The following is a 12,727-nucleotide window of genomic DNA, read 5'->3' as shown; positions in this document are numbered from 1 at the left end:
CGAAGGATAATTCCCTTAGAAATAAAGTACTCGATTCTTAAGGACATGATTAAGAAATTCTCCACCACCATTTTGTACAAAACTTTAGTATTAAATTGATTTTCCATGAAGTTTAAAAATGAAGGAAAAATAGTAAGTACATCTTGCCATTGGGAAGAACTATATAAAGCGAGAGTTTTCATCAATTATAAGCAAATAATAACATAAACCATCCTAGGAAGAAATTGAATCAGGACCCCATACATCAGTATATACAGTATGTTAAAAAGTAGAAGCATATGTTTAGCGAGGAGAAAATGGCAGCTTTGATGATTTACCCAAAGTACAGCTTTCAAAAAATGCAAGACTTTTATTAAAATAGGGTAAAGATGTAGACAAAAGTTTGAGTATTATAGCTTGTGGGTAACCGAGTCTTGCATACCACAAATTACTAGAAGCTCAATGAGAGATGAGATAGACTGTTGCATGGGAGAGCCAATGTGGATTGATTGGGTACAAGCCATCTGCCATGTTGCCTTTAAACATCACTTTTTGTGTCTTCAGATCCTTAGTAAGAAATCCTCATGGGTAAAATAAGAAGCAACATTTATGATCTTTAGTGAACTAGGAAACATATAGTAGGACTCTTCTTGATAGCAAGCACAATAAGAACACTGTTCAAAGTGACATTAGTGGAAGGAACTTGAAAATTACCAACTACAGTGTTAGGAAAACCCTCAACATTACCAACCATGATTGAGTCTTGACCAGAGTATGGTGAGTACCTTGAGCCTTAGATGCATTAGATGTCATGTGATGGTTAGCTGTTGCATTGGGATACCATGTTTCATCCATAGTCTCACCAACTTGTAATGCAGTAGATGCCTTATATTGGTCAACATCTTCATCTGGCGCATAGCAACTATTAGCTTTGTGGTTAGAATCACCACATCTAATGCAAGTGATACGAGTATTGCCACAGCCTCATCCACCTCGAGTGGAGGTCTATGGAGTGCATCTTGGAGAAGAATAATTTTAGGGTCGAGCAGGAATTTTGTGGCATTTGGGACACGATTGAGAAGATGAAAGATTGGAAGAACTGCGTCCATGACCCCCATGGGAAACAAAGGCATGGTTGCCACATTTAGTATATAATGCAACAATGGAGGGCACAATGCATCCAGTAGCAATGCGAAGTTCAAAATCAAGTTTGCCAATGACACTTTTCAATGGAGGAAAAGTATCACGAGCGTTGATGGTTGCAACAATGGGATCTAATTTAGAACCTAGACCTCTAAACAAAGAAATGATGAAGTCATCATCATCCATTGGTTTGCTTGCACCACGAAGAGATAGAGCCAACAATTCAAATTTTTGCTAATAATCCCCTAGAGAGGATGAACACTTGGTAAGGGATTGAAGTTCCCCCATCAATTCTTAGATGTGTTCTCTAGTGTGGGTTCCACAAAGATCTTCCAAGACAACCCGCACATCGTGGGAAGATTTGCTACTAATCACCTGAGACAAAGATGCATCAAACAAAGAACAGTTCAGCCAGTCTAGAACAAGTTGGTTAATGCACAGCCAACATGCTTTTGCTGGGCTAGGTTGTAGCTCACCAATCTCTCCAAGAATGGTAGCCAAAGGGTAGGGCACTTCATTTTCCACATAACCAAGGAGGCCATGGCCATGAAGAAAAGGAACTACCTGTGCTTTCCACATAAGGTAGTTGCTAGAGGCTAGTTTAATGGTGATGTTAGGTAGAATGGATTTTGGAGAGAGTTAAAGGGAAGAAAAAGCATCATCCACAGGTTGGATCATTGAGGTAGAAGAAGACTCCACAACAGGTACCTCAGGGTCTCTAATGCCATGTAAAGAAAACAACCTACCTTGACTTAGGCTTTGTATTGATTTAAATAAGAGTTTACATGAATCAAATAAAGATATTTAAAGTAAACATATAGCTATATGTTTCCTTTAAAAGAGGATCTGATCTGCTATACATGGTAAACAAATATGCTAGAATCACATTAGACTAGAAAGAACAATGCATAGGAGTGTATCACGACATAGACAATATCTTATCACATAGTCACCCTCATTTTTTTCACCACACTACAGGTAATGACCATGCATATGACTTCGTAACAACTGATGCTTGGCTTCACACCCCATACATGACCACAACGTGCTTTAGCCTCTCGATTGGCTTCGAATTGAGAGCATTGTCATCTCGATTTGGGGTTGTGATTCACTCACACACCCACAAACTCCTTTTACAATAAGAATGTAAGCATCTTTAGATAACAATATCCCTCTACTAACAAAATAACCAGTAAATCATAGTGATAAAATATCCATGTGAAGAAATCTCAAACTCAACGCAATAATATACTAAATCATAACAAGGCATGTTCACAGTCATTAACCATTATTGTTAAGCATTGTCAAGGGGAAAAACCTACCTTAAAAGTAAGTTCTTAGTGAGTAGATTGTTGACAGTCTGCCTTCCATTGGTTCGAAGATGACCCAATGTTCGAATATGTGAGAGTACAAGTTCAGCTTCCGAAGTTAATGTTTCACATTCTCTTCGTGCCTTAGAACTGATGAGCGAGAGTGAGTGTGTGTGTGTGTGTGTGAGAGAGAGAGAGAGAGAGAGAGAGCATGCGGGTGAAGTTACTGAGAACAATGCTTCTATATAAAGGGATTTGCCTCTCAAGGGTCTAATAGTTCTTGTGAGGACTATGCCAAAGCAAGGAAAGAGATCATCCCATGAGCTAAGGCTTAGCGAAGAAGAGGCAATTGGATAGACAACTGACTAAACCAAGAAGAAAGACAAGTAGGACATTGTAAAAAGCCAGGCTGATACGGTCAGTACCAGGTGATAACGGACTTTTCACCTATACCAAGTGGGCAAACATTGTGCTTACCGTACAAGGGCGAGAACGAGGAGCTAAAGAGGCTGGTTATTTTGGAAAAGGACAGGTTGCAGGATAAGGACAAGCAACTGTCAAGGATAAGGCTGATATAGACGTCAAAGCTCTCCGAGACAACATTAAGGTGCTCAAAGGCAACATGTGTGGTACACAAAGGCACAACTCCATAAGAGAACTCACATCTAGAGTAAGTCTGCTGAAAAGATTACGAAACTGCAGACCATATCATCTAATCTCAGAGGTATGGTCTAGTGCCACATGGGAAATTCTCACTAGGGGACAAACTGCAAGATTTGATCGAAGGAAAATTATAGTGGACCTACATGGCTTGTTCCCACTAGTCTCTACCATTTTACACAACTAGATGGTAAATCAAAGGTCTTCTATTCAAGCATGTTTGGAGTCAGATGGACATTGGAGATAAAATTGACTATCCCATAGTTTAAAAAGTATTGGATAAAAGCCAAAATCTCACTTTTGTGATTGTTAAATGTTTGCCCCTACATTGAGTCAGAATTTTCAAGAATGCAAAAGACTTTCAGTGTTGCGACGAAAGAGTAGCGCCAGCGCTATTGTATAAATAGAAATATTGTTCAGGTAGGTTAGCTCTTACAACCATGCTAGGAATGCAAGGTAAATGTTTTTGAGTATGTTATAAGATTAGACCTTGCATATTTATGTAAATCACCTATTTCTAGATGAAAATAAAATATCTTCTTCATTAGGTTTATTGTTTTTTTTTTTTTTATATTATAAATTTAAAATGATGAGTTTGAATGATGCAATTGATGATATTGTGGGTTTTGAGTGTTGAGTCTTACCTTGTGTCAATCATAATTAGAGGTGGAAAAAAAAAAGGTGAGCTGATGGGTTTGTTCTGGTACCAATTCCAATTTTCACAAAACCGGTTGGAATTAATCCTATTCTGGTTTTCCTTTTTCTAACATCAGAACGAATTGGAGCATAAATTACCAATTAATATAATATTAAATTTTAAAATCCTATATAAATAACTATATATTGTCACTATAGTCTATTGTATTAGTAATTATACTAACACTATATTACTATATATTATAATATACTATAATATATCACTATATTATTTATTATAATATATCACTATAGTCTATAATACAATTATAATATATATCATAATATACTACAACATATTGTTAGTATATTATTATATACTAAAATATATGCTTTATTATATATATTATATAATATATAAAAAAATCGGATCAAACCAGACTGGAATGGGTTGGATTGGTTTCAACCATTTAAATGGGAAATATAAGAATTTAGAAACACTATTGGTAATGCCTAAAATCCTCCCACATGCCAAAATGGGAGGAAGAGTCATTCCCGGCTCACAGTGGGGACTCGGGCCTCGATTAGTGTCGTCTGAAAACCATGAGGGTAGTTTGAGGCGGCGATATGGTGCTCATATGTACACTCAAAGTATTGAATACAAAATAAATGCAGAAGATATAAATAGAGTGAAAGACACACAGATTTATGTGATTCGACACAGGGCTTACGTTTACAGGTTGTTTAAATGGAAAATCCACTATTATAGAAGTATTTTATAGTCTCTCACATTCTCTCATATCTCACAATACAGAGGGGATTGGGACCCCTTTAGCCCTGAGAAGATAATAAATTGTGTCTCACCTCATGAGGTTGAAGAAACTCTCTCCCCCTTTGTGTCATAGTTAACTCTCCCTCCTTCATCCATTTGATCACCTTTTATTGAGGCCTTGGGAGTGGGGAATATCACCCTTTTGTCACCTCACCATCTCCATTGTTTGTCTAACCCCCCCTTCCTACTCTTTCTCTCATTTTTCTCCTTTTTCCATCACTTCTCACTTTTCCTTCCTCCATTTGCCCTCTTGCCTTTTGATGATGGCCCCTTGATGGGTTAGGCCAAGTATATATAAGCCTGCTACTTTTATCCTCTCCAATATGCTCACAATTCTTAAGGTCAATTTGATCAACAAGAAGGTATTGAGAAACTTCAAGTCAAGCTACAATACAGGTAGTCTATGAAACACTCTAGAAAAATAAATTCTGGGAACTTGTCTCCAATTTTCTATTTGTTTGTGCTAAGTAGCGAAGAACTCTAAGCACGGACCTCAACTTAGGAGCTAGGCAGGAGATAACTCGTCAACACTAGGTGCGAGGGTGGAGCTCGGCTAAGAGAGATTGATGGGACATGGACTCGACTACACTAGGTGTGAGTGCAAAGTTTGGCTTGAGGAGATGACTCAAACGTGCTAGGTGCGAGCACAAAACTCAACTTTGGGAGGCTGGCAAGAGATGGACTCGATTGCATTAGGTGTGAGCATGGAGTTCCTTTTGGGGAGCTAGGCTAGAGATGTACTCGACCATGCTAGGTGCGAGCACGTAGCTCGACCTAAAGAGCTAGGCTGGAGATGGACTCGACTGAGCTAGGTGCAAGCGTGGAGCTCGGCTTGGAGAGCTAGCAAGAGATAGACTCGACTTCATTAAGTGCAAGCATAGAGCTCAGCTTGGGAAGCTAGGCAGGATATGACTCGACAGTGCTAGGTGCAATTATGGTGCTCAAATTGGGAAGGTTTGTGGGAGATGGATTCGACCATGTTTATATTAACCTACGCTAAATGGTCAGGGAGCCCGTCAACCCCTTGGGTTTATCCCAAGTAGTTGCCGAGTCCATCGGTTGTGGAGCTCAAAGCTAAGCCCCAAAGGTAACCCAATGGTGTCACTTGTGGCAAGAGTGTTAACACTCGACATTTGCTGAAGAAGATGCTAGGCATGAGATGTGCTCAACCACGTTGAGGCGAGGAGAGATGGGACACTTAGTAGAGGTGTTCCCTCTATTGTTCACCAATACAAGCACATAGTATTGGCTTAAATAAACAGGCGGGAGATGGACCTGACCTTGCTAGTGGCAAGGAAAGATAGGACACTTAGAAGAGTATTCCTTTCATTGTTCGCCTGTGCGAGCATAGAGCATCAACTTAGCTACTTTGGTGGGAGATATGCTCAACTGCATTGAGGTGGGATATGGATCTCGACTATGTTGAGAACCAAATAAATCAATTTAGATAACACAAGTTTAAGATTTGCAAACCTAAGTCATTTTGCTCAAGCATGGTGATGGTTTGGCGCACAAGCGAGGCATGGGGGCAATCTTGCTTGGGCAATGATAAAAATTCGGGGTGTGTCGACACTGGTATTCCCGTAGAACCTCGAGGAGTTTTTTGTTTTTGTGGTAACAACCACCAAGCACCAACTCTATAAGAAGAAATGAAATTCAAACAAGAATTTTGAGAGAAACAAACTAGGGTAATTTAGCCATTGTTTCCAATTTTTTGCTCAATTGAGATTGTCCATTTGGCATTTTTTTTTTCTATATATATTTTTACTTTTGTCGTTTGCATATTCTTCTCATTTTTCCTATGCTTTTTGTCCAAGTAAAGGGACTGCAATGAGCAAATTTAAGATGGCAAGCAACTTCGTCTTGGTTGGACAACTTGTGGCTGAGGTTGCTCCATGTGAAATGTCCGGTTTGCCCCTAGGAAGCTACGCATGCACAATGGATGCACCTTTACGTGTATGGTTCATGCATGGTGCATGTCGTATGTGTGTAATCCAACACTGCATAGGATGGCATTAGCAGGAGGTTGCCTGCCTTGCGTGGTGGCTGAGTGCATGTCTTGGGCAGTACCAAGCCTGTGGGTAGTTTCCAAGCCTCATAATGCCATGGCATTAATAGGAGCGCCACATGGTTGTGAGGAATGCCATATTGTTTGCACATAGTGTGCACGGCGTGCATTGCCTCCATGGTTCAGCACCATAACAATAGCAATAGAAAATGTCAGCAGTCCACATGGTGGTCGTCAGCACCTTCCTTAGGGTTGTGCCTAACTACCGTGAGCCTCCTAGGTGCACAGTGATGCGTAGCCACTACCTATATTGTGCATGGCCTTCGTGGTCGTAGACATACATGATGGGGGATAGAAAACACTGATGAATCACGTGGTGGCTGTCGACACCTTCACAAGGCTCACGGCTACCTACCCTGAGCCTTTTGGGTGCACGTCACCATGCACCCATTACGAACCGTGCATGCCTTGCACAGTTGGGACATGCTTTGCGTGCATTGTGCATGCCCGGCATGTAGCCATCACACACTACACATGAAACTATGCATGTCGTGCACAATTGAGTCGTACTCTAAGTGCATAGTCAACGTCCGGGTACTGGGTTCTTGCCTCTATCTTCCCAACATCAATATTATTAAAAATGAGAGATAGAAAGTCAGAAAGTCGAGAAAACTTGTATGAGGGGAAGTTTATTTGCTTATTTGGAGATTATTTCGTAAGCTAAAAAGTCATTATTCTCTCACTTCTAGTGTAGAAAATAGATCAATCTCATAGATAGTGCCAATTATTAATACCTAAAATCTCCCCATTGGTCGGAATAGGAGGAAAAGTCGTTCTCGACCCATGGTGGTGACTTGAGCCTTGATTGGTGTTGTTTGAAGCCCATAAGGGTAGTTTGGGGCGACAACACATTGCCCATATGTACATCCATAATAGTGAATAGAAAATAAACAAGAAAAATATATCTAACAAAAAAGTTGAATATAGTCGCCCAGTGTAACAACTGGGAAGTTGATTGCCAATGTGGAAAATGAAAGCTGCACTTTATTTCTATCAAAGCGATGCATTCCATCATGACTGCCCTCCCTCCCTCCCACAGTACAATAATCAGACTGTAGCAAAACCAGATGAAAAAGCTTTTAGCCAGCTGAGAATTCCATTAACAAAAAAATGACAATGAATCTTTGGCTCAACAAAATTCATCTCCTTCAACAATCAAAATCAAAGAATAATAATAAAAATAATAGAAGGACAAAATGGGCACTGGAGGATTAACACTGGTACAAATTTCCCAAAGAGTGCTCTTGCTCTTTTGGCCTAGATGGCGGCACTTGCATTGCTACAGTTTGCAACAAGAATGGCCTATTGAGGTGTTTGGGCATGCAATGGTGGATCGGGGTGCATACTAGATTGACTTCTCAATGGTCACAAATTCATCTTCGCAGCTTCTAATTTGCAAGTTCTTCTTTTCATCTTCTTTCTCTCATCTTCCCTCTCTTTCTCAATTTGATTCCTTCAAATGTTTTTGTCTGGGGTTTAATTTAGGTTGTTAAGGACATGTTTCACCGCCACCTACCACACGGATCACCTGCAACAAATGAAGAGGCAGCATTGGTTGCCCTGTGAAAACTCCGATGCCAAAGTCAGAAATATAATATAAGAGTAAGAGCAATAAATCAAGTTAAGTTGAGAATTTGTTACCTCTTGTAGGCTATTTATAGAGGTTATTTCCTTGGAATAATAGGAGTCTGATTAACCTTGTGAATTCTTTTCTTTTTAGGAGTGTAAGTCCATATCTTGCTAGAAGTGGGAGTCTATCTTCTGTTAGGAATCTAAGTCTGTTTCCTCTTAGGAGAGTGAGTTGATCTATCTTATCTCTTCTTGATTTTATCTCTTAGCTAAAGTTGTGGGGACTCAAATATCCCCTACGGTTATCCCACTAATTTCCTTCGTGAGCATCACGTGGAAAATTAAATACCTTGCATTCTTTGTACCTGTCTTTTACCCCGCTAGCTCATGGGCGTATGCTTGCTTTCATTTTTCCCTACCCCACTGAAGATCCATGCTAGTTAGTGCATGTGGGTGTCTTCACTTCCTTTTGGTTAGCTATCAGTTGGCTGCACTGTGCATGAGGCTCGACCTTTGGTAGCTCGGCCTTTTGGTTGTCTTAGTAGTCTTCAAGTCAACCGTAATTGAGGTAACTTACAAAAAAAGCAGGTCTGGTAACTGTGAAGCCTTATAAGGTCTTGAGAATCTTCAAGTCAATAATCTAAAAAATAAATTTAGAAACTTGGTCACTGGTATCCCGTTCGATCCCTAGTTTGTTGGACAGTCCCTGGTTTTTTATTTGTTTCATGTTGAGCAGTGAGAGGCTCAGCTTGGAGAGATAGGCGGGATATGTATTCGACCGCATTGAGTGTGAGCGTGGAGGTCAGTTTTGAATCTGTGGATGTTTGCCCAGAGTTGTTGGTCGTATTGCTCGCCTAGAGGCATTTGTCCTTTTGCTCGCCTAGAGGTGTTTGTATGACTCGCCCGGAGGCGTTTGTACAGTTGCTCGCCTGGAGGCATTTGTATAGTTGACCGCCTACAGGTGTTTGTATAGTTGACCGCCTAGAAGCATCTATATTCTTGCTTGCCTATAGGTGTTTGTGTTGTTGCTCGCCTGGAGGCGTTGATTTACTAAAACCAAAATTGGTTAGTATAATAAAAATGTACAAAGTTGAAATTTAAATACCTGAGCCTTGCTCTAGTGGTGATGGGCTTCCTAGTGAGAAGACTAACTTGGGTGTCGACGAGTTTCCTTTGTACATGGCACTGCGAGGCCGATAGCTCGCCATTGGTATTTAATAGTTGGGCAATCCCTAACCTTTCTCGCCTTTTTTTTCATGGCACCGCAAGCTGCTAAGGCTTGCCTTTGGTGCTTAGGGTCGGTGCAGTTTGAGGACCTACGCGTGTTTTTTTTCATGGCACCACGAGGTTGATAGCTCGCATTTGGTGTTTAGGGTCGGTATGGTCTGAGGACCTACACACCCATTTTTCATGGCACCACGAGGTTGATAGCTCGCCTTTGGTATTTAGGGTCGGCGTGGTCTGAGGATCTACAGGCCCTTTTTTTTATGGCACCGCAAGGTTGATAGCTCGCATTTGGTGTTTAGGGTCCGCGTGGTCTAAGGACCTACAAGCCCTTTTTTCATGGCACTGCGAGGTTGATAGCTCGCCTTTGGTGTTTAGGGTCAGCGTGGTCTGAGGACCTATGCTCTCTTTTTTTCATGGCACCGCAAGGTTGAAGGCTCGCCTTTGGTGTTTAAAAGTTGGGCAGTCCCTGACCTTTCCTGCCTTTTTACATGGCACCACAAGGTTGATTGCTCGTCATTGGTGTTTAATGATTGTGTGGTCCCTGACCTTTCCCTTTTGCAATGTCATGAAGACTTGACTGCCATCCGCTTCTATGGGTAGAGCGAGACTGATCTGTAAGGGGCACTTTATTTAGGACACAAATAGAATTGTTAATTTTAATGTTTTCCAGATGTTCCAGAAATATGCAAAAAGAGTCTCATCAATAAAACAATAAATCAAATAGAAAATAAAAACTTTGTTATCATGGGTAAGGTTCTCCAAGTGCTCTGTATTCCCTGTGCAAGAAGGTTGCTTGCCATATGTTTCTCTTGTCCCGACGTTGCTCGAGAAACTTCATTTGATTTCAGCTCGATGCCCTATCTCTATCATCATTTGAGAGCACTCTATCTCTATTGCTACCACGAGTATCTTGCCGCCTACCTGGGCTGCCCTCTCTTTGCTGGCTGTGTTCTCATTCATACCATCTCTTTGGCTTTGAGCGTTCTGCGACCATTTGCTCTAACTCTCCTATGCCTGCCAGTTCAGTGATCCTTTTCTTCATGGTCGTGCAGTCTTCTGTCCAATGTGAACTCGTCTAGTGGTATTTGCAATAACGATTGCCTGCTCTAGACTGGCGATACTCTCTATCCGACTCCTCCCTTTCTTGCACATATAGATTGTTGTACATCAATCTATTATTGTGCTCTGGTCGCCTTTCTTGTCTTCTATCCTGATGATTTGACGTAAGTTTCTTGTCACCTAGGTTGGTCTTACGGTTTGCCCTCTGCTTATCTCTTCTCGGTTCTACAAGGGCTTACAGTGTATCTTCAACATTTACAAAATCATTTGCCCTGTCCTTGAACTCCCTCAAAGTAGATGGGGTCCTCCTGGCTAACTTGGCCATAAAAGGGTTGCGTGGCCAGATCCCACCTAGGAGGGCGGCCAGAGTGATCTTCTCGTCTTGATCTTTGGTTGTCAACCTCTCTATATTAAAACGAGTGAGGTATGTCTTCAGATTCTCTTCTTCTCTTTGCTTGACTGTTAAAAGGTATGCCGATGGGCACCGTCGCCTTCTACTTGGCATAAATTTTATTAAGAACTGTTTAGCCAATTCCTCAAAGCTGTTGATTGATCTAAGTTGGAGGGTTCTAAACCACCCTCGCGTTGTTCCCTTTAGGGTCAAGGGAAAAGCTCGACATGCGATTTCTTCAGAGAAGCCGTGGAGTGTGATATGCGCCTTAAAGTTCTCCAAGTGTTCCACCGGGTCTTTAGACCCATCATACAAGTCAATCTGGGGAACCTTGAATTTAGGCGGGAGGGGCACTGCCATAATTTCATCATTGTAAGGGAGGTCTGTACGGTTCAATAGCTATTCTACCGAGGAAGATCCTCCCATCTTCCTCGCCAACTCTTCATATTTGTCAACAAGACTTTTTAGCTCGTCGTGCAATTTCTTCTTTTCCAACTCCTCAGTATCGACCCCGCCTGCACTATGGGCATCCTCTTTCGTTTGTCCATCGACTAGCAGTGCAGCACCATGCTGTCGCCTTAACTCCTCGTTTTCTTTTTGCAGTTGCTCTACTAGATCTGTCACCTTCTTCAGTTTTTCTTCCATATCTACCCACCTCGCCTCCATCTCTGTTGTGTTCCCTTCTCGGTCTCTAGTTGTTTGTGATCGCGTAGTAGTAGGCATGTGAAAAGCACGTTGGTTGCAGGAAATATATATCCCACAGACGGTGCCACTGTTAAGGACGTGTTTCACCGCCACCTACCACACGGATCACCTGCAACAAATGAAAGGGCAGCACTGATTGCCCTGTGGAAACTCTGATGCCAAAGTCAGAAATATAATATGAGAGTAAGAGCAATAAATCAAGTTAAGTTGAGAATTTGTCACCTCTTGTAGGCTATTTATAGAGGTTATTTCCTTGGAGTAATAGGAATTTGATTAGCCTTGTGAAGTCTTTTCCTTTTAGGAGTGTGAGTCCATATCCTGCTAGAAGTGTGAGTCTATCTCCTGTTAGGAATTTGAGTCTGTTTCCTCTTAGGAGAGTGAATCTGTCTTATCTTTTCTTGATTTTATCTCTTAGCTAAAGTTGTGGGGACTAAAATATCCTCTACAGTTACCCCGCTAATTTCCTTCATGAGCATCACGTGGGAAATTAAATATTTTACATTCTTTGTACCTGTCTTTTACCCCGCTAGCTCATGGGCATATGCTTGCTTTCATTTTTCCCTACCCCACCGAGGATCCATGCTAATTAGTGCGTGTGGATGTCTTCACTTCCTTTTGGTTAGCTATCAGTTGGCTGCACCGTGCATGAGGCTCGACCTTTGGTAGCTCGGCCTTTTGGTTGTCTTGGGAGTCTTCAAGTCAACCGTAATTGAGGTAACCTGCAGAAAAAATCAATTCTGGTAGCTGTGAAGCCTTAGAAGGTCTTGAGAATCTTCAAGTCAATAATCTGCAAAATAAATTTAGAAACTTGTTCACTGGTATCCCGTTCGATCCCTAGTTTGTTGTACAGTCCCTAGTTTTTTGTTTTTTTTCATACTGAGCGATGAGAGGCTTAGCTTGGAGAGATAGGCAGGAGATGTACTCAACCGCATTGAGTGTGAGTGTAGAGCTTAGTTTTGAATCTGTGGATGTTTGCCCATAGTTGTTGGTCATATTGCTGGCCTAGAAGCATTTGTCCTTTTGCTCGCCTAGAGATGTTTGTATGGTTGCTCACCTGGACGCATTTGTACAGTTGCTCGCCTGGAGGCATTTGTATAGTTGACCGCCCAGAGGCATCTATATTCTTACTTGCCTATAGGTGTTTGTGT

The 12,727-nt window shown here is 41.4% G+C and overlaps 1 protein-coding gene across 1 annotated transcript; it reads right to left on the bottom strand.

Moving 5' to 3' along the window:
* Nucleotides 1-10,718: 10,718 nt before the first annotated feature.
* On the bottom strand, nucleotides 10,719-11,234 carry LOC122293660. Its single transcript, XM_043102178.1, has one exon. The coding sequence runs from the start codon at nucleotides 11,232-11,234 to the stop codon at nucleotides 10,719-10,721; it is 516 nt and encodes a 171-aa protein (XP_042958112.1).
* Between the last annotated feature and the right edge of the window lie 1,493 nt (nucleotides 11,235-12,727).

The sequence above is a fragment of the Carya illinoinensis genome, chromosome 14, assembly GCF_018687715.1.
Source record: "Carya illinoinensis cultivar Pawnee chromosome 14, C.illinoinensisPawnee_v1, whole genome shotgun sequence".
Classification (NCBI taxonomy): Eukaryota; Viridiplantae; Streptophyta; class Magnoliopsida; order Fagales; family Juglandaceae; genus Carya; species Carya illinoinensis.
Note: the sequence above shows the minus strand (reverse complement) of the source record. Positions and strands in the feature narration are given on the sequence as shown.